Below are 21,532 nucleotides of genomic sequence, written 5' to 3' on the forward strand. Positions count from 1 at the left end.
AAAAAAAAAAAAAAGTTTAGGGGGTCACTTGGAGCGATTGCACGCATCCCTAGCTTCGTATCTGCAACGGATCCCGAGATAAACATCTGCGAATGTGTGTCCTACTTCATTTCTTAATTATTACTTTATTAATTACCCACAACTAATGACTCCATTATTGTATGACTCACCACATTGTATTCCAAAACCAGTAACATTACTTATTACATCTAACTAATGACTACCATTACTATTACTTTATGACTCCCTAACTTAACTAGTTTACAGGTCTCTATGATGAAGTCTAATTTACCAAGTCATTAGTAAATACGGATAGTAGTATAAATACATTCAGAAAACACAACTAACTTACTTTTAAAAATAAATTCTGGCAGTGAACTTGTAACATATCTAATAATGACCAATAACCAGTGTAGCAGTGTACTTTTTTCATCATCTCATGATGATGAAAATGATTTACATTGTCCTTATTTTGATAATATTCTACTTGAAACTTGTAAAAAGGTTGAAAAAGAATTCGATCCCTATTTCGACAAAGAGCTAGTGCAATTGTGTGAAAATGTTGAAGATTTCGATCCCTATTTCGATAAGGACCTAGTGCAATTGTGTGAAGATGTAGAAAAAAGGATGTCTAGTTTACCCAGCATTGTTTTGAAACGCAAATCTAATTATAGTATAACATATCCTAATCCAAAACGACAACGACTTGATAAAGCGTCCAATTTGAGTGATGTTGCAGATATACCACTAAAGTAGGTAAGTTTTAAACTTTGATAGGTAATATATTTTTTCTCATAAAATATCAAAATAATGTTTAGATACTAAAATTGTTTATTTCATTTTGTCTACAGTGTCCACGTACAATGTGGTGGAGGTGCACAAAACCTTGATGAACCATCGACTTCGAGAGGTGTTGCAGAAGATACATCACAAACTGAGAACAATGATATGGTTTCCTGTTCAGCATGTAACATCTATATTAAAAAAAGGTATTTAGCAAATCATTTTAAAAGTAACCGTCATAAAAATAATACTTTTCAAATTCATAATGATTTGCCAAATGTTACTCTGATTGAATCTGCATTCGGAAAAAGAATTTTAACATATAGGATTACTTCAATAGCAGATGCAAGAGATCTGGAAACTGTTGAAACATTTGTTAATTCAATAAATGATAATTTAATTAAGTTATTTACAGATTGTATATTAAAGTTAAAAACTTTTAAAGTTAACTTCATTTTATGTGCAAATTTCATTCAACAAACTAAAAATTCGTTCAATATTTTTGATTTCCAAACACAAAATTATATTATTTCTGAATCTGACGATATTCATATATTTCTCAGTTCACTGAAAGAAACTTTAGAACATAGAGTGAGTGAATTTGAGAAAAAAGATAGTGGATGGAGTCTTAAAGATATAATTAGTTTAGACATGAATATTAACAAATTTAATCCTTTGCATGCATCATCATTTATTGAATTACCTCATGATATTAGATTAAAAAAGGCTATTGTTAACGTTAAAAACGCTGATGTACAATGTCTGAAGTGGGCTTTACTTTCTGCATTATATCCAGTATCGAAAAACGCTGATCGTGTAAATTCTTATATAAAAAATGAAAATAAATTAAAATTTGACGGGGTTCAGTTTCCAGTTAAATTAGCAGATATTTCTAAAGTAGAGAAATTAAATAATATAAGTATCAATGTTTTTGGTTTAGAATTTAACGATGACAATAAAAAACACAATGTAATTGGACCGTTACATTTTACGAAATCTAGAAAATCCAATCATATAAATTTACTCTATTTTACTAATGGGAATAATGGACATTACTGTTATATTAAAAATTTGTCTCGACTAGTCAGTAGACAGATCACTTCACGCAATGGTGCTATCCATATATGTGATGGTTGTTTACTATATTTCCCTAGTACTAATGCCCTTACTCTTCATCAGGAAAATGATTGTACACATATTCGTACGGTGTTGCCCAATTCAAACGTATTTAAAAAAGATTGGTTCGGTAAAAATGTTCCTAATGATAAAATATATTTTGATACATTTAATAAAAAGAAGAGAGTTCCTTTTGTAATTTACGCTGACTTCGAATCATTGTTAAAACCAATTTCTTCTTGTTCTGTGGATCCTAATAAATCATCAACCACAAATATTCAGAGACATGATGTGTACAGTTTTGGTTATTATATTAAATGTTCATATAATGATAATCTTTCAAAATATGTAACGTATAGCGGAGAAAATTGTTCTGATGTCTTTTTACGTAAACTTCAAGATGATTTAAAAGTGATATGTAGGAAAAATTGTTTTCAAACTGCACCTCTCCCTCTCACATTTGAAAATAAAAAATATATTGAAAAAGTCACTGTGTGTTACATATGTGAGAAAACTCTAATATCCGAACAACATATTGATCACGATTGGTACACGGGATCTTTTCTTGGAGTATCTCATGAAAATTGTAGTAGAAAATTTCATAAAATTGATTTTATACCTGTTATATTACATAATCTCAGTAATTACGATGCTCATTTTATAGTTCACGCGTTAAATTTTGCCGAAGGCGAAGTTCAAATAATTCCTCAAAATAAGGAAAAATATATCTCTTTTTCAAAAGTTCTCCATGTAAATGATCAAAAAGTAAACTTAAGATTTATCGATTCCTTTAAATTTTTATCAAGTAGTTTAGATTCCTTAGCGAGTAATTTAAACAATGATCAGTTTATTGAACTGCGAAAACAATATCCCAACGAAAACGATTTTAATCTGTTAAAAAGAAAAGGTGTTTTCCCTTATGAATTTATTACTTCATTTGAAACATTAAATTCAACATCACTTCCAGAAATGGAGGATTTTTATAGTTCACTAACTGATTCAACTATTTCTGATGAAGACTACACTCATGCAAAAAAAGTTTGGTCTCAGTTCCAATGTTCGAATATGATGGAATATTCCAACCTGTACCTAAAAACAGATGTATTGCTTTTAAGTGACATATTTGAAAATTTCAGGAATGTTTGTATAAAAACTTATGGATTGGATCCTGCACATTATTATACTGCACCTGGATTAAGCTGGGATGCTATGCTTAAGTTTACACAAACTAAACTAGAGCTGTTAACAGATTTTGATAAAATAGCCTTCATAAAATCGGGTATTAGAGGTGGTGTATCTCAGTGCAGTAATCGTTATGCTAAAGCTAATAATCCCTACATGGAAAATTTTAAAGTTGATGAACCTCTTTCATATCTAACGTATTTAGATGCAAACAATTTGTATGGTTGGGCAATGTCCCAATATCTACCTATTTCCCAATTTGAATGGGTGAAAAATGATGTTGATTTTAATGTATCAATAACTTCAGATATTGGATACATATTAGAAGTAGATTTAGAATATCCTCATTATCTTCATGATAGTCATTCCGATTTTCCGTTATGTCCTGAAAATATTTGTGTTGGTGAATCTAAGGAACGAAAGTTAGTTCCAAATTTAGATGATAAGAAGAAATATATTATACATTATAGAAATCTTATACAATGTTTAGAATTAGGAATAAAATTAACAAAAGTTCATCGAGTTTTAAAATTCAAACAAAGTCCGTGGTTGAAGAAATATATAGATTTAAATACTAATTTACGTACACTGGCAACATCTGATTTCGAAAAAGACTTTTACAAGTTAATGAACAATTCGATATTTGGAAAGACAATGGAAAACATTGAAAAAAGAGTTAATGTGAAGCTTTTAACACATTGGGAAAATAATGGTAAAACAACAGGTGTTCAAAGTTTAATTGCGAAACCTGAATTTCATAGTTTATCAATTTTTTCGGAAAATTTAGTAGCGGTCCAGTTAAAAAAAACAAAACTTTTATTTAATAAACCCATATATTTAGGATTTAGCATATTAGATATTTCAAAAACAATAATGTATGATTTCCACTACAAATATATGAAGAAGAAGTTCCAAAATTTAAAGTTGTTATATACAGACACAGACAGTCTTGTTTATCAGATATTTTGTAGAGATTTTTATGATGAAATTAAACCAGATCTAGAAAACCATTTTGATACCTCCGACTATAAGATAGATAACATTTATGCTTTTCCTTTAGTTAATAAGAAGAAATTAGGATATTTCAAAGATGAACATAATGGTAATATATTTATTGAATTTGTAGGTTTACGATCAAAAATGTATGCTATGAGGGTAAATAATAAAATAATATCAAAAGCCAAAGGGGTTAATAAAAGTGTGATAAAAAAATTAAAGTTTGATAATTATAAGTCTTGCTTATTCGATAAAAATATTCAACTTGCTGAAATGTATCGATTTAAATCCATGAAACATGTTATTTTTACTCAAAAAATTAACAAAATATGTTTGTCATATAATGACTCCAAGCGCTACATTATACCGGACTCAACTGAAACATTAGCTTGGGGTCATTATTCATTAAAGTGATTTACTAACCTAATTTTATAAAGTTATTTTAATAGTGTTTTAATAATATATAATTAGTTAACTAGATTTAAGTAATGTATCTTTATGTGATGTGTGTCTAATAATCTGTTAATCAATATTGAGAAATAAAATTATTTTTATAACTGATGATATTTACTTTTATTTCATATTCCATTCAATTTTAGTTCAGAGTACACGTTTTAATTCCTACATAGTTAATTATGTTTCATTTTGAACATCCTTTCACAGCTATTGTTGCTGGTCCTAGTGGTTGTGGTAAATCAAATTTTGTATGTGGGTTTATTAAAAATATCAAACAAATGTGTAATGTAGGATTTCAAAATATCTTGTGGTGTTATGATGAAATGCAACCACTGTACAATTTCAATAATGTTAATTATTATCAGGGTATTCCTAATTTAAATATGTTTGATGGAAAGGAACCTCAACTTATAATAATTGATGATCTCATGAGGGAAATTGATGGTCGTGTTGTCGATATTTTCACCAAAGGAAGTCATCACCGAAATTTAAGTGTATTTTATATCACTCAAAATTTATTTCACCAGGGAAAAGGGCAACGAGATATCTCATTAAACTCAAGTTACATCATTTACTTCAAAAATCCCCGAGATAGAACACAAATTCGATATCTAAGTCGTCAACTTTCCCCAGAAAACTCAAAGTTTGTTGAGGATGCTTATAGAGATGCCACCAATAAAGCTCATGGTTATCTAATGATTGACTTGAAACAAAATACTGAAGATATGTATCGTTTCAAAACAAATGTATTTCCAAATGAGTACACCATCTGTTACATTGCTAAGAAGGGATATAAATACAGTGCATACCAACAAAAAGATCTCATTTCATAACAATGATTACACGAGTTACTACACATAAAGATTTTCTAAAAGCATTACATGTACTTAAACCGAAATTTCGTAAAGCATTATTAAAATCTTGTAACCAAGAAGAAATAAATTGTATTTGTGAATGCATTTATAATGTTATTCATGGTAAAATACCCATTCCAGATAAAGAAAAACAAAAATTAAATAAATATAAAAACATTCTCAGAAAACTTATTTCTAGAGGAAAAAATAATTTAAGGAAGAAAATAATTATACAGAGAGGTGGTGCTTTCTTACCCATCATCATAGGATCTGTTTTAAGTGCATTATTTAATTCGATTGTCAAATAAAATACATGATGGAGAATGCCAAGAAAATGATATTAATTGAACCTGAAGCAATAGAAAAACTAAAAAATGATAACACAAACAGCAATGTTCATAACTTGTCCCGCTTGGATGAAGAAATGCATAAAGTTTTAAAAACAAAAACCGATGACCGAGAAAAGTGGTCTCTTTATTTACAAGCATTACAAAGATATTTGTATTTTATAAGTCAAGGTCGAAAACCTTTTGAAATACCCATACTATCTTTTGGTGAATCAGAAAATAATAAAAATGTGAGTAATCAAGATCAGGGTTCAGAAATTAAACAAGACACCTCGAAGACAGACGAAAACAGTGACATTATCAATGAAAATTACACTAAATCACAATTAATCCAACTTCTACCTAAAACGTATAAAGTAAAAGGCGAACTTTTACTAGATATTTTGATGAAAAATAAAGATAAAATTTACTGGAACCAAGGAGGTACTGTTTTTATCAATAAAAAGGAGATTTACAAAAGCAACATAGTAGACTTACTGAATGATGTTATTAGACCTCTGAAAAATAGCTCTCCTAATGGTTGGGCAGAGTTTGCTTCTGTTTTAAAAGAGTTAAGAATACCTTTGAGTTACATAGGTAACCCAAGAAGAGCGACCTTTATTAATGTTATGTCTAATACTCCCGACTTTGGAAAGAGATTTGAATCAAACATAGAAAAAGAATCTGAATTTTCTACCCCCCATTCAAGTCCAATTATTAAAGAAAAAGTGAAAAAGAAGATAGACTGGCAGAAATGGACCCCTTATTAGAAATACACAATATTTACTATGATGTATCTCATCCTGCTGGATATGGTAGTTTAAATAAATTAAAAAATGCAATGAAAAGTAAAATGACTGTTAAGGAAATAAAACAATGGTTGGAATCTCAGGAAACATACACCTTACATAAACCAGTACAACGTCGCTTTTCTAGGAACAAATATATCTTATCTAATTTAAACGAACTTTGGCAAGCTGATTTAAGTGATATGAGATCTTACAATGAATATAATGATGGTTATAAATACATTTTGTGTGTTATTGATGTATTCAGTAAATATGCATATGCAAGAGCTATGAAAAGAAAAAATTCCCATACGGTTAAACAATGTCTTGCTAGCATATTTGCGGAAGCGAAAGTTACTCCCACACATTTACAATCAGATAAAGGAACGGAGTTTATTGCAAAAGATGTTCAAATGTTCTTAAAATCACTGAACATTAATTATTATACTACTAATAACCCCGATATTAAAGCAAGTATAGTGGAAAGATTTCAAAGAACTTTAAAAATGAAAATGTGGCGTTACTTTACACATAACGACACTTTTCGTTATATTGACATATTGCAAGATTTGCTTTACTCCTATAATCACAGTTTTCATAGAAGCATAAAAATGAATCCTTGTGATGTAAATTCCAATAACATAATGACAGTTTGGTGTAATTTATATTCTGACAAAAAAGTTAACATACATCAAAATAAAACAAAATATAATCCGAAATTTTGTGTTGGTGATTACGTTAGAATTACAAAATATAAACATATTTTTCAAAAAGGCTATGAAACCAATTGGAGTGATGAAATATTTATTATAACATCAGTTATAGAAAGATCTCCATGTGTGGTATACACTTTGAAAGATCTACAAAATGAAGTTATTACCGGAACATTTTACGAAAAAGAATTACAAAAAGTTCAATATGATTCTAATATGAAACATAGAATAGATAAAATTGTGCGTTCTCGTTACTCTGGTCACAGAAAGGAATTGTTAGTCAAGTGGAAAGGTTATCCAAATAAATTTAATAGTTGGATTTTAGCATCTCACCTGGAAGAATCATGACTGGTGACAGTTTTTATTTAACCTTACCTAGTAACAGTTCTATGACATATTTTCCTGAAAATAAAACAGCAAGTTTTTGTACAAAGTTACCAAAATCAATTAAACTAGATGGAGAATGGTCAGTTGGACTTGTAGAATTTCAATATCCATGTACTATGTTTACTGTTCAAAACCAAGAAAACGTTATATTCATTACCAAAAGAATGAAAGTTCCAGGTGATGAAATGAATGAATCAATTGTAACATACAAAAGTCAAATACCACCATACAGTTATGATAATATCGATGATATTGTATCTACTGTTAATTCTAGAGAATCTTTTAAATTAAGACATGATAAAATATCAAAACATATAACTGTAACCCATGAAGATAAAAAACTGATATCTTTAAAATTTTCACCAAAGTTAAGTCTTCAGTTCGGATTTGATCCAGAAACAAATGTTGCTACTAAAAAAATCGGGCGATTTCCTCCCAATTTATACTTAGGGTTACCATCACAATTATTCATATATTGCGATATCATTGAACCACAAATGGTTGGTGATGTCATATGTTCACTATTAAGAATAGTTCCAATGGACACTGCAAAATATACATATGGGTCAAACAGAATGCAAATTTTTTCTCCACCACATTATGTACCTGTTATGCGAAGAGAATTTGATACAATTGAAATAGATATAAGAACGAACACTGGAGCAAATGTTCCATTTCAATTTGGAACGACTTGCGTTAAACTACATTTCATACGAAAATAATAATGTATTCAAAATATAATAACAATATTTGTCCTTATGAACATTACTATACACATCAAGCTGGGTCTGGTGTAGGGGTAATTTATAAAGGTGCATCACATCAACGTGGACATGGTATTGGAAGTTTTTTAGGTGGATTATTTCGATCTGTTTTGCCTCTTCTATCAAATGGAGCTAAAGTCATCGGTAAAGAAGCATTAAATGCAGGTGTTGGGCTCTTGTCCGATATGACACAGACTAAACCACTTGATGAATCAATCAGAGATCGTCTCAAGGAAGCGACTTCTAACTTAAAAAGGAAAGCTGATGATAAATTAGATCGTGTAATGAGAGGCTCAGGATATAAAAGAAAAAGTCAACAACTAAAAAGTATCAGTCGATCACAACATTCAAAACTGAGAACATTAAAAAAAGGAAAGAAGACTACTAAAAATAATTACATTGAAGATATATTTTCCTAGTTTACAATATGTCATTTTTACATAATCATTCTTGTGAATGTATAAAGTCTGAATTAGATTTATTTGCGTTGCCGGCTACTCAAACTAGTATTGAAAATGGACAATGGATACACTATAAACCAATTTCATCTCTAAGTGATGATGGACCTATAGAATTTCAAATCCCAGGGACTGGTGATGATTACATTGATTTGTCACATACCTTAATACATATAAAAGCAAAAATTCTAAATCAGGACTTAACACCTTTGTTGTCTACAACTACAGTGGCTCCTGTAAATAATTGGCTTCACTCACTATTTAGTCAGTTAGATGTCTATTTAAATCAAAAACTTGTTTCACCACCAAATAATACTTATGGTTATCGTGCATATATTGAAACGTTACTAAACTATGCTCAACCAGCTAAACAATCACATCTTACTTGTGGACTTTGGTATGAAGATACTGCTGGAAACATGAATTCAACGGATGATTCAAACAAAGGATTCATGAAAAGACAAAACCTCGTTAAAGAAAGCAAGGAAGTAGAAATGATAGGACATTTACATGGTGATATATTCAATCAAGAGAAATTTTTAATAAATGGTGTTGAAATGTGTGTAAAGTTAGTAAGATCTCGTGATGCGTTTAATTTGATGTGTTCATCTAATGATGTAAAACTAAAAGTTTCTATTGTAGATGCAACACTTATGATACGAAAAGCTCGTATAAATCCATCTGTTTTGCTTGCTCATCAAAAAGTTTTAGCATCAACTACTGCCAAATATCCTATAACTAGAGCTGAAGTAAAAGTTTTAACTATTCCATCAGGGATTCAAGGTAAAACTCTTGATAATGTTTTCCTTGGACAAGTACCAAAAAGATGTGTAATTGGATTCGTAGACAATACGGCATTCAATGGTATTCTTACAAAAAATCCGTATGATTTTTATAATTACAGTATAAACACGTTCAGTTTATATATTGATGGTATGCAAATTCCATCTAAAGCCCTCCAGCCAGCATTTCATAACAATTTGTTTACTTCAACATACCATACTTTGTTTTCTGGAACTGGAATCCATTTCTTGAATGATGGAAACGGAATTTCTAGAGATAATTATGCGAATGGTTACTGTCTAATGGCTTTTGACTTAACTCCAGACTTATCAGCAAATTCAACTGCTCACTGGAATCTTATACGACATGGTAGTGTTCGATTAGAAGTTCGATTTGAAACAGCTCTCACACAAACTGTTAACTGTATGGTATATGCTGAATTTGATAATATTATTGAAATTGATAAAAACAGGAATGTTACTGTAGATTTTAGTAGTTAAATTTAGAGTGTGTAGGACTACGTACATATTGTTATTACTATCATGGATACTTTACAAATTCAAAAATACATGAAAAAAATATATCATTCCTTAGAATTTAATGTGTTTGCTGCGAATAGAATACCAATTCATGTAACAACACCTGTTTACATGATCAGTAATCTTGACTCCGATACTGAACCTGGATCACATTGGGTAGCAATATACGTAAATACAGATGGTATTGGTGAATATTTTGATAGCTTTGGTCGTAAACCTGATGGTTATCATTTAGCATTTTTAAGAAGAAATACAAACTGGTATATCTATAACAATAAGCCTATACAAAGCATATTTTCATCTGTTTGTGGTGAATATTGTTTGCTTTACTTATATTTTAAGTTAAGAGGAATGAGTTTAAGAGATTTTATAGAAATGTTTAGTAACAATTTGATAAATAATGATATATTGTTAAAAGAAATGTTTAAGTCCTTTATGATGTAATTTTATAATGTTAAAAATGTATGTAATAATAAAAAATATGTATAAAAATTTACTATGACTTTTATTTGTGTAACCTATCTGCTAAGGAACAAAAAACCAAAGGGAAAAGATAAAGGAAACAAGAAAATGCTTAAAAAGTGTTTTTTATTCAATAAACGATTTTATATTACATTTACAAGAAAACTTAAAATTACTTAAAAAGTTAGTTTTGTATAATATTTCATATGTTTTAATTTTTTTTAAATCATAAATTTCATCTTTATTTAAGTGTGTTGCTTTCGATCCATCATCCGCGCTAGATGAAACATAGGATATGGATTCAATAATCGGATTCGGACGTTCCACTGTCGAGGACATTTTTGTTTTAGCTTTCTTGTTTGGTGTGGTGAAGAATTCGTCAATGAATTCATTGTTTGTTCTCTTACTTGAACTTTGTTGGTATGGAGGAATCTCAAAGCATTTTTATTTTTTATTGCTTACCGTATATTTTTGGCACCCCGGTGCATTCGATATGCTCTTTGTTATTTCGTAAACTAATTGTCGAGTTTTTCTATGTATTGAATCGTTTGTTGGTTTTGTGAAATATTTCACACGTACATCCGCATGTTTCCATTGCTCTGATTTGTCTATGTTTTCAATTTTTTAAATTCATAAATTTCAACTTTAATTAAGTGCGTTGTTTTCGATCCATCATCCGCGTTAGATGAAACATAGGATATGGAATCAATATTCAGATTCGGACGTTCCCACTATCGAGGACTTTTTTGTTTTAGCTTTCTTGTTTGGTGTGGTGAAGAATTCGTCAATGGATTCATTGTTTGTTCTCTTGCTTGAACTTTGTTGGTATGGAGGAATCTCAAAGCATTTTTATTTTTTATTGCTTACCGTATATTTTTGGCACCCCGGTGCATTCGATATGCTCTTTGTTATATCGTAAACTAATTGTCGAGTTTTTCTATGTATGGAATCGTTTGTTGGTTTTGTGAAATATTTCACACGTACATCCGCATGTTTCCATTGTTCAGATGGCTCTATGTTTTCAATTTTTTTTAATTCATAAATTTCAACTTTAATTAAGTGCGTCGCTTTTGATCCATCATCCGCGTTAGATGAAACATAGGATATAGAATCAATATTTGGATTCGGACGTCCCACTGTCGAGGACTTTTTTGTTTTAGCTTTCTTGTTTGGTGTGGTGAAGAATTCGTCAATGGATTCATTGTTTGTTCTCTTGCTTGAACTTGAACTTTGTTGGTATGGAGGAATCTCATCTTCATCAGACAAAGGGAAGTAGTAGTTTTTAAATGTATTTTCATCGAATGCAACATTACATTCGGATTCAGGAATCTGTAACTAAGGAAAGATATGCAACGTTAGTATAAAAAAGATATTACTTAAGAAAATTAAACAAAAATGTAGATTGAAGAACATTATAGTAAAATGATTATTAATGTGTTACTTACCTCCATAGTTATGGATGTTATTGAGTCTTGTGTGTTGATAGGTATTGAATACGAATTCAGAGGAAGAAGTGTGAAGAAAGTAGTGATGTATATGGGTATTTATACCAGTAATGTCAATTTAGCAATGGATTTTTAATAGATATTATTAGTTAATAGTAACTTGTCTTGGAATGTGGTAGATGTTATGTTACTGGTTTTGGAATATAATGTGGTGAGTCATACAATAATGGAGTCATTAGTTGTTGGTAATTAATGAAGGAATAATTAACAAATAAAGTAGGACACACATTCGCGGATGTTTATCTCCGGATCCGTTGCAGATACGAAGCTGGGGATGCGTGCAATCGCTCCAAGTGACCCCCTAAACCTTTTTTTTTTTTTTTTTTTTTTTTTTTTTTTTTTTTTTTTTTTTTTTTAGCCCCCGGAGTTTCGGATTTAGGTGAGCCAGAGTTGGGTGAGCCAGAACTCTCGAATCCCTACTACTCATAGAATATCTTTGAAATACGGCAAAATCAACTCAAAAAAATAAAAATCTGTCAAAAAGTACAAATACAGTAACAAATTTTAAAAGTTGATATATATCATCAAAACCGCTTGATATATATATCATGAAAAAAAGCTTGATATATATTCCTTGATATACAGTGTGAGTCACGTTAAAGTGTACATATGAAAATAGATGAAACTAGACTTATTTTTATCGACAAAAAAGTGGTCAAAATTTTTTTGAGATTTTTTTTAAATTTTTTATAGAATTTTTTTTCTTCCAATTACTTATTGTAAAGAAAACGTAATAACTTTTAAACTAAGCAGTATATCCTGATAAAATGAAAACAGTAATAATGCTAAATAACAGGCGATACTAAAAAAATACATAAAATACACAAAAAATGCCAACAAATAATAAAAAATGATACTTTTTGAAAAAAATCTGCTTAAAAATTCGTGTTTTTTTGGTTATTTGATAAATTTCTCCGAAAAATGCCCCTATAATAGGTGGTTTTTATTGTTTTGTATTATTCTCTATTGCATTACCTTTGTAAAACCAAAAATTGCATGTCTTTATCCCTATCACAACATTTGCTATGATCGTTTGAACTAAGCCTCTCCGGGCGCGCCATTCAACGCTTCGTTAACAACGAAACTGAAAATGGCTCTAGATTTGTAATTTTGATAAAGACAAGTTAGATTTCAAGTAAAAACAAAAGATTTCGAAGTAAAATAAGCATTTTAGTTAAAATTAAAATTGTCCCTACCTGTAGAGGAGAATAATGTTGTGGTAGGCCTTTGTTCAAACTATCATAGCAAATGTTGTGATAGGGATAGAGACATGCAATTTTTGGTTTTACAAAGGTAATACGATAGAGAATAATACACAACAATAAAAACCACCTGTTATAGGGGCATTTTTTGGAGAAATTGATCAAATAACCAAAAAAGCACGAATTTTTAAGCAATTTTTTTCAAAAAGTATCATTTTTTATTACTTGATGGCATTTTTTGTGTATTGTATGTATTTTTTTAGTATCGCCTGTTATTTAGCATTATTACAGTTTTTATTTTATCAGGATATACCGCTTAGTTTAAAAGTTATTACGTTTTCTTTACAATAAGTAATTGGAAGAAAAAAAATTCTATAAAAAATTAAAAAAAAATCTCAAAAATTTTTTGACCTCTTTTTTGTCGATAAAAATAGGTCTAGTTTCATCTATTTTCATATGTACACTTTAACGTGACTCACACTGTATATCCTCGAACCCTGAATGTAAGCTAGATAAGGTGTAAAATTTTAAAGGTCTGCTTGTGACCACGATTGCAGCATAGGAGCCGAAACGTCAAGCCGTGAATACATATGTAACCCATGTAAAAAATGGCGCGTTGAGACCCGTGTTTCTCTATCTAGATTAGATTCATTCTTTAGAGATAAATGTGTAAGATACATTTATCTCCACCTCCAGACTCCATCCAGCTCAATGGTACCATAATATTGCATTGTCATCATACTTACACAAGTATACCAAATTTCAGCTCAATTGGTTGAGGAGAACTGGTTTTAAATTCAGTTGCAAGATTTATCCCATACTAACTAACAAGCGAAGTGCTTGTAAAAATGGTACGCAAATCTTTTTTGCGACTAGGTTTCTTAGAGTATTATACCATTTTGGAATCTGGGATAGTTGCGTCAACTTTATCCCATCAAAAACAATACTTGTCAAAAAAACCAAGTCTCGCAACTCAGTTGTTCTACGGTAAAAAGTTGTGAGATCCATGTAATACCAAGTCCAGGCCAGGAAATCTTTAACGTTTTACATAAATATATTGACTTGGCCATCGCACTAAATAATTTAATTTACACGTGTTTTCATGCGATGGTCAAGTCAATATATTTATGTAAAACGTTAAAGATTTCCTGGCCTGGACTTGGTATTACATGGATCTCACAACTTTTTACCGTAGACCAACTGAGTTGCGAGACTTGGTTTTTTTGACAAGTATTGTTTTTGATGGGATCTCATTTCTTTTTGTATTTTGTAGACAGCAGTTATGTATCTAGAAAACTGGACCGAAATTGAAAAAATTTACTCGACTTGGCGGTTGCACTACCGTGCCCCCAAATATCATTTCTTTTTGTATTTTGTAGACAGCAGTTATGTATCTAGAAAACTGGACCGAAATTGAAAAATTTTACTCGACTTGGCGGTTGCACTACCGTGCCCCCAAATATTTTAGTTTTTCCTTGATTCATACACCAAACACTACTTATATTCCAAATTTGAAGCTTCTAGGTCTGCTAGAAGTGCCTTAGAATTTTGATGATCGGTGAGTCAGTCAGTGAGTCAGTGAGTGACAAAATTAAGTAACTTTGACCCGTTATAATTCTTAAACTACTGGTTCAAATTGAATGAAATTTTAAATATACCGTGTCTTTACAATGCCTGCATAGCTAATGAAAATTCAGCCTTCTAGTTTTATCCACAACGAAGTTACAGGCGGTCGAAAATGGCCTGAATTGCTTCGAGAAAAGGATGGTACGGCCGTGCCGCTTTTTTGCTCGACTTGGTGGGGGCACTGCCGTGCCCCCAGATAAAAAACTTGCTGCAGTAGTGTTCATACTTTTTTTTTTACAAAACGATGAGTCAAAGTGGAGTGAAAGTAAAAATCGTTGAAAATGTTAAGGAAATAACATATTTTTATTAACTTTTGTGAAAAAAACTGCAAGGATTCTGGGGGTTTTAAGAGTTGGGGTGAACATCAGCACTACTTAAGTTGCCAATATAAACAGAAAAACAGTAATATTTGAAAAATTGTGGTCGTGGTATTGTAAAATACCATAAGGGATGTCAATTTTCGTCGAATTTCATAATTTATTGTGTAAGTTAAAAAATAATTGAGATAGATTTTTTTCCTTATTTTTCCTAAAGTAGTCATGACTATGTCCATCCTGTGGCGTCGGCTTATCCTTAAATTTTGGGACACGTTGTATAAGTCTAAATATTATTTATGTAATTTATTGACACACTCGTCCTGTGTACTGTCAAAGTTTCTTTATTTGTATAGACTTATTTAGCCTAGGTGCAGACCACCGATTTTTTTCGGCTGATAGTTAGACCCGATTCTAATTGGTATGAAAAATCAATTGCCCATACTGATCAACTGCCCGACTAAACTATCGGCCGACAAAAAATCGGTGGTCTGCGTCTACGCTTAAATAGTACTTACAAATCGTCAAATATTTAGCTCTTAAGGGGCCTCTACATTTCTCTTAATCTTTTTATCCTAAAGTCTGGTCCGTGAGCACGTAGAATTTTGTCCAATGACCCCAAGCTACCCATCCTTATCGCTCGCGCGTAATTATATTGCTGTCGCGACTGTGCGACGCGCGCCGCGTGAGTGTGCGAGCGCGACAGCAACATAATTACGCGCGAGCGATAAGGATGCGTAGCTTGGGGTCATTGGACAAAATTCTACGTGCTCACGGACCAGACTTTACCTGTACTGTGTTTTTAAAGTGACGGACTCACCCTGTATGTCCCCGAAGTCCCTCCATATGCGGAAGTCAGTGTCGGACGGGATGATTCCCGATGTAAATAAGAACTCGCCCACGGCTTGAGCAGACGGACGCGGTGTTCCTCGCTCGTAGGCCCGAAGGATACGCGGGTCCGTTACCTAAACATACGAATACAAATAAAGGCCTAGTGCCCATAAATTTACATACTTTATGATAATAAAATCGCAAACACGCGCTTTTTGCTTCCATTTGAAAGTCCGGAAATATGACCCTAGATACGCCCCAGACGACCGAGACACTCCAATTTGCTCAGCAGTGAACGTCAACAAACAGGTTGACACCATATCTTATCCAAATTGATTTAGTGGTTTCAGCGTGAAAAGGTAAGTAACTACTAGCTAACACTTTCCTGGACAGTGAATTGCTATACTATAGCCGTCATAACAATTAAACTTCTATTGTCTGGGTTACTGTCCGGGAAAGTGTTAAGCTCCTTTTTCTTGAAATATACGCTTATGAAGTGTAAAAAAATACAAAAGATTGATGAGACCTAAATTGTATTATTGTATTGTAAGACCTAAATGCTAATGTGGTGAAGCAATAATGTATTGAGATCTATTTAGCGCTCAGAAGTTGACGTTACCGTCACTCATCAGTGGTACCAACTGTTAAGTATAGAAAACGATAGCTCTCATTGGCTTACCTGAAAGACCGAGGGCTTCCCATTCATTCCAGCTGCGTCCAGGTTGACCACGGCCGTCACGGCCTTCGACCACGGGTGGTGTAAGAACGCGTGACTGCCCTGCGGAAGATTTATCCGTATTACTATCTGATATGCTTTTGTACAGACGGCTGCATGTCAAGTTTATGTTATTTTGCAACTAACAGTGTGTTAGCACTAAAAACTAGAGATGAAACGGATATCCGGTAACTATCCGGTAGGCCGGATATCCGGCCTAAATTTACTATCCGGCCGGATACCGGATAGTAACTCACTATCCGGCCGGATACCGGATATTAAAAAACTACGACAATTTCCTATTAATAAAATGAAATACATTAATCTTTGAGGTAACATCAATAAAATGGCTTATAATAATGACGGCTTTTATTTAAAGTCCAAAAAGTTACAAAAAGCCATATTAAGGCCTTTAAAACACTAATTTCTTTTTCTGGGCTATTCACTCTAATGACGAATACATAATAGTAAATATCTGTTAAGTCGAAATATTGCCAGATAAAATAGGCGATCTTTTTTTCACTTATGGTCTGATGTCATGATGCAGTTCAGTCAGATGACGCAGCAAGTAGACTAATTTAAGGACATCGTCCATTTTGATACAAAATCAAAAGTGCCGGCCAAAAAATAAAAGTGCTGTATTCTGATAGAACACGTCCGCCTTAGCATTTGTTACTATGGCACCAAAGCTGTAGCACGACTTTGCATCGTAGTATTCGAGTTCTAAAAGTCTGTCTTTTTAATATTTACTAAAACAAATGAAGTTGTGAGTGAATCTTGCCAAAACATGGCATTTTTATATGGCTTGGTATGGCTTTGGTGCCAAAGTGACAAATGCTAAGGCGGACGTGTTATGTCAGAATACAGCACTTTTTTTTGTTGGCCGGTACATTTGATTTTGGACCAAAAATGTATGGATCGTGAATGATGTCCTTTTCGCACACAATCTTTTATTCAATCACACACTCACGATGGCAACCAAAATCGCCCGAATTGATCTGCCCCCTAGACAAGTGGCAAAATCTGACATTCTATTCGGACTGATTCGATTTTCGAAAGTTGACTAGTCTAGTCTACTAATAGACCTACTATCGCGTTCGAAGCACCTTAACTCGTCACTACATGCAACGAGACAATTAGCCAATTATCCGGCCGCCGGATATCCGGCTATCCGGCCTAGCAGCTGGCCGGATATCCGGTATCCGGTATCCGGCCAAACAACTATCCGTTTCATCTCTACTAAAAACTTTCCAGTTCGAGTCGTTTGCGTATTTGAATCGCAATCAAAAGATTTAGTACGAAAACTGCAACAGCGCCCTTGGGAACGTGTCGTAAAGTGAACTTAGTATGAGAAATGGATGCACAAAACTTATTTTGAGAATATAAATTGTCATGTTATCGTTTAATTCGATGGTTGAGTATCGAATTTTGTCGAATACGCAAACGATTCGAACTCGAAAGTTTTTCGTGCTAGCCGTACAGGAATAATGTGTGTAGCTGTAGACTGTACTACAATGATAGCGAGTGGATTGAAGGGAAAGATTGCTTTCGTCTTGAAATAAATTGGATTTTAAAAACTACCACGTCCATAAAATTATTTATTTCAATAAGTAGGTAAATAGCAGATCAACAAAATTTCATAATTTCACTTAAAAATCATCAACTTTTCTTGACTTTGGTTCACATATTTATCTTTTATATTTTTATGCATCATACAGCAGGTATTTGACTTCAGTCACACCTGTACGCGCCTATTCACTCTCGCCTTGAAGTAACCCGGATTATAATGCTCGGGAAAGACTAGGCAGTGAATTCCAGTTCCTAGCTGATCGCATTATGAAGTTATGACAGACATAACGTTTCCTCACATAACGAGTCCAGAATGACAACTAGGTAAACATAACTGATACTTATCCGACATAAACATACCTGCAACGGGTTTTCTTCAGCTCCATTGAATAAGAACAAAATATTGTGTTTGAACTTCGTGGTTCTTCGGGACAGTCGGCTTAGCACTTCCACCATTACCGCGCAAAACACACCGTTGTCTGATGCCCCTGTAACCAACAAAAATCTATACTAATATTATAAATGCGAAAGTAACTCTGTCTGTCTGTCTCGCTTTCACGCCTAAACCACTGAACCTATTTTGATGAAATTTGGCAGGGAGATAGTTTGAGTCCCGGGAAAGGACATAGGATAGTTTTTATCCCGGTTTTTGAAACAGGGAAGCGCGCGATAAAGGTTTTCTGTGACAGATAAAATTACACGCGGGCGAAGCCGCGGGCGGAAAGCTAGTCTAAATATATATAACTCAAAGGTGACTGACTGACATAGTGATCTATCAACGCACAGCCCAAACCACTGGACGGACCGGGCTGAACGGCATGCAGGTAGATATTATTTTTTTGCACCGCCTTACTCTTTCTGCATGACCCGTGATTGTCTGGCAGAGAATGCCATCCGGCATTAAGTCCGCCACAGTGCATTGTTTGTATGTGTGCTAAAAGTTTAAATAAATAAATAAATGTTATGACGTTGGCATCCGCTAAGAAAGGATTTTACGAAACTCCACCCCAAGGGGGTAAAACGGGGTCCACACGTACGAAGTCGCGGGCGGCCGCTAGTTTTAAATAAAAAGCAAACTTATTACCTTGAGCAAAAGGCACCGAGTCGTAGATGAAATGAAGAACTATAGTCTGGTCTGTGAGCACGTACAATTTTGTCCAATGACCCCAAGCTACCCATCCTTATCGCTCGCGCGTAATTATATTGCTGTCGCGACTGTCGCAGGCGCCCGCAGTGAGTGTGCGAGCGCGACAGCAACATAATTACGCGCGAGCGATAAGGATGGGTAGCTTGGGGTCATTGGACAAAATTCTACGTGCTCACGGACTGGGCTTTAGTATTAAGCTTTAATTTGGCGGCCGCTGGTTTTAAATAAAAATAAACCTTATTACCTTGAGCAAAAGGCACCGAGTCGTAGATGAAATGAAGTACTAGTATTAAGCTTTAATTTGGTGTAGCGGCCGCTAGTTTTAAATAAAAAGCAACCTTATTACCTTGAGCAAAAGGCACGGAGTCGTAGTGGCAGTTGAGCAGCAGGGCCGGGCCCAGGGTGCCGTTGCTGTGGAACCCAGTTTCGCCTTCGAGGAGCGCGACGATGTTGGACACGTTTTGGTAGTAGTTCACGAAAGGCACGCTGAAGTTTAGGAAGTAGTCGCCTGGAATTAAAAAACATGAATTTATTCTTCTTCTTCTTGTCGTGTCGACAACAAACCTACACAATATCGGCCCAAAACTCCGCCACAAGAATGGCGTTGTCAGTAGCCTTCATTAAATTTTGCAGTTGTTTGGGCACGCAGGGCACGACATCATGTGCTTCGTCGACTGGGGAACAAAACCACACGTGCACTCTAAGTTTGAGCCATCCAAGAATCCCCACCTGACCAGATTGTCCTTACTACGGCCAACCTGCGTCCGAAGTCTATTTAAAGACTTCCAGGTAGGCCAGGGGAGGACTCTCAAGACACAGGGACAAAAGGGCAGGGGAGATTAATTTATTTATTAGAATCTATTTATTTTATACTAATACGGGGACGTGTAAAAGGGGTTTTTAAAAGCCTATTTGTAGCAAATAAATTACTTTTATTGAAGAGTTGTGGGATTTGCCCCCACTATCCTGTGGGGGTTAATCCCTAAGGGTGTTTTGGGTTCAGGTCAAAGTAATAGCCCGTATCATGTACAAACAACATTGTGTTGATCTATTTACATTTTTAAACGACTTTAATGTATTGATGCGATCTAACACGAACAAAGAAAGCAAACCGCACTGCTTATGCTTATTTGCTTGAGTTATTGCCATATCGATTATTTGCCCGGACCGCTGACCGATTCTGACGGACACTGTTGTTCATCATGATGCGGGCTGCGTTCACTTTGACCTGACCTGACCACAGAAATCATGGAAATTCCTTGATGCATTATATCTCACTCACCAGTGACCAACTGCCAATCAGTCTTCACAGTCAGTCGCGCCTGCGCCGCCACTCCATTCAGAAGATCCAAGAGATCCCTGGTCTTCTGCAGGTGGAACTCGGTCCCGGCCACGCGCGGCTGACCTCCAAGGATCTGGGTCAGGTAACGCTGGGCTGATTCTTCGCTGAACGTCTGCCAATCCTGGAAAGAAAAGTAAAGGAAACTTGATTGATAACAAAGTAACACATTTTACAAATACATCACCAGAAAAAAATGTTGCCAAAAAGGTCACCCACTCGGTATCATCTTGACTGCATAGCATTAGCGGTACACTGATTTTAAGTGGATGCCTTGTACGGGCTTACGCTAATTACGCTAATGAAAATTAATATATTATTATTAGTTAATAGGTAAGAAGGTTTAGAAGAAATAAAATAGGAACTTATATGTCCATTGATAGCATTATGTTAAAATAGATGTTAGCAACGTCAAAGAGAGTCAGAATTAATGTTAGCAACATCATGTCAATTAGTTCAAATTAACTAATTAATCTGTTTCGTAATTAAGAAAATGAACATGAAATTTTCGCCAAAAAGGCAATACCGTAGCGAAAACCATCAGGCTCTCTCGCTTACTCACTCGGTAGGCCTCTTTCTTGCATTGTCTGATCTCTCACTTCCACAAAATAGCTTCTCTTTCACACTTTTCTGGAAAATCTAGAATGTTCAGGAAAAAATAGAGAAGAAACGAGACG

At 33.6% G+C, this 21,532-nt stretch overlaps 1 protein-coding gene and 1 long non-coding RNA gene across 2 annotated transcripts in view; both read right to left on the minus strand.

Moving 5' to 3' along the window:
- Positions 1–21,532, minus strand: part of LOC135083428 (endoplasmic reticulum metallopeptidase 1-like) — a 63,263-nt gene that overhangs the window by 25,637 nt on the left and 16,094 nt on the right. The window contains exons 5-9 of the mRNA XM_063978172.1: positions 20,799–20,979; positions 19,863–20,024; positions 18,730–18,857; positions 16,765–16,863; positions 16,075–16,219 (exon numbers count right to left, since the gene is read on the minus strand). Coding sequence (XP_063834242.1) covers positions 16,075–16,219; positions 16,765–16,863; positions 18,730–18,857; positions 19,863–20,024; positions 20,799–20,979 — 715 coding nt within the window. The remainder of the gene's footprint in view (positions 1–16,074; positions 16,220–16,764; positions 16,864–18,729; positions 18,858–19,862; positions 20,025–20,798; positions 20,980–21,532) is intronic.
- Positions 10,717–12,509, minus strand: LOC135083439 (uncharacterized). The gene is made up of 2 exons (XR_010259606.1): positions 12,053–12,509; positions 10,717–11,942 (listed from the first exon to the last, which is right to left on the minus strand). It is a non-coding gene; the product is annotated as an uncharacterized LOC135083439 (long non-coding RNA).

This window comes from Ostrinia nubilalis, chromosome 23, assembly GCF_963855985.1.
Source record: "Ostrinia nubilalis chromosome 23, ilOstNubi1.1, whole genome shotgun sequence".
Classification (NCBI taxonomy): Eukaryota; Metazoa; Arthropoda; class Insecta; order Lepidoptera; family Crambidae; genus Ostrinia; species Ostrinia nubilalis.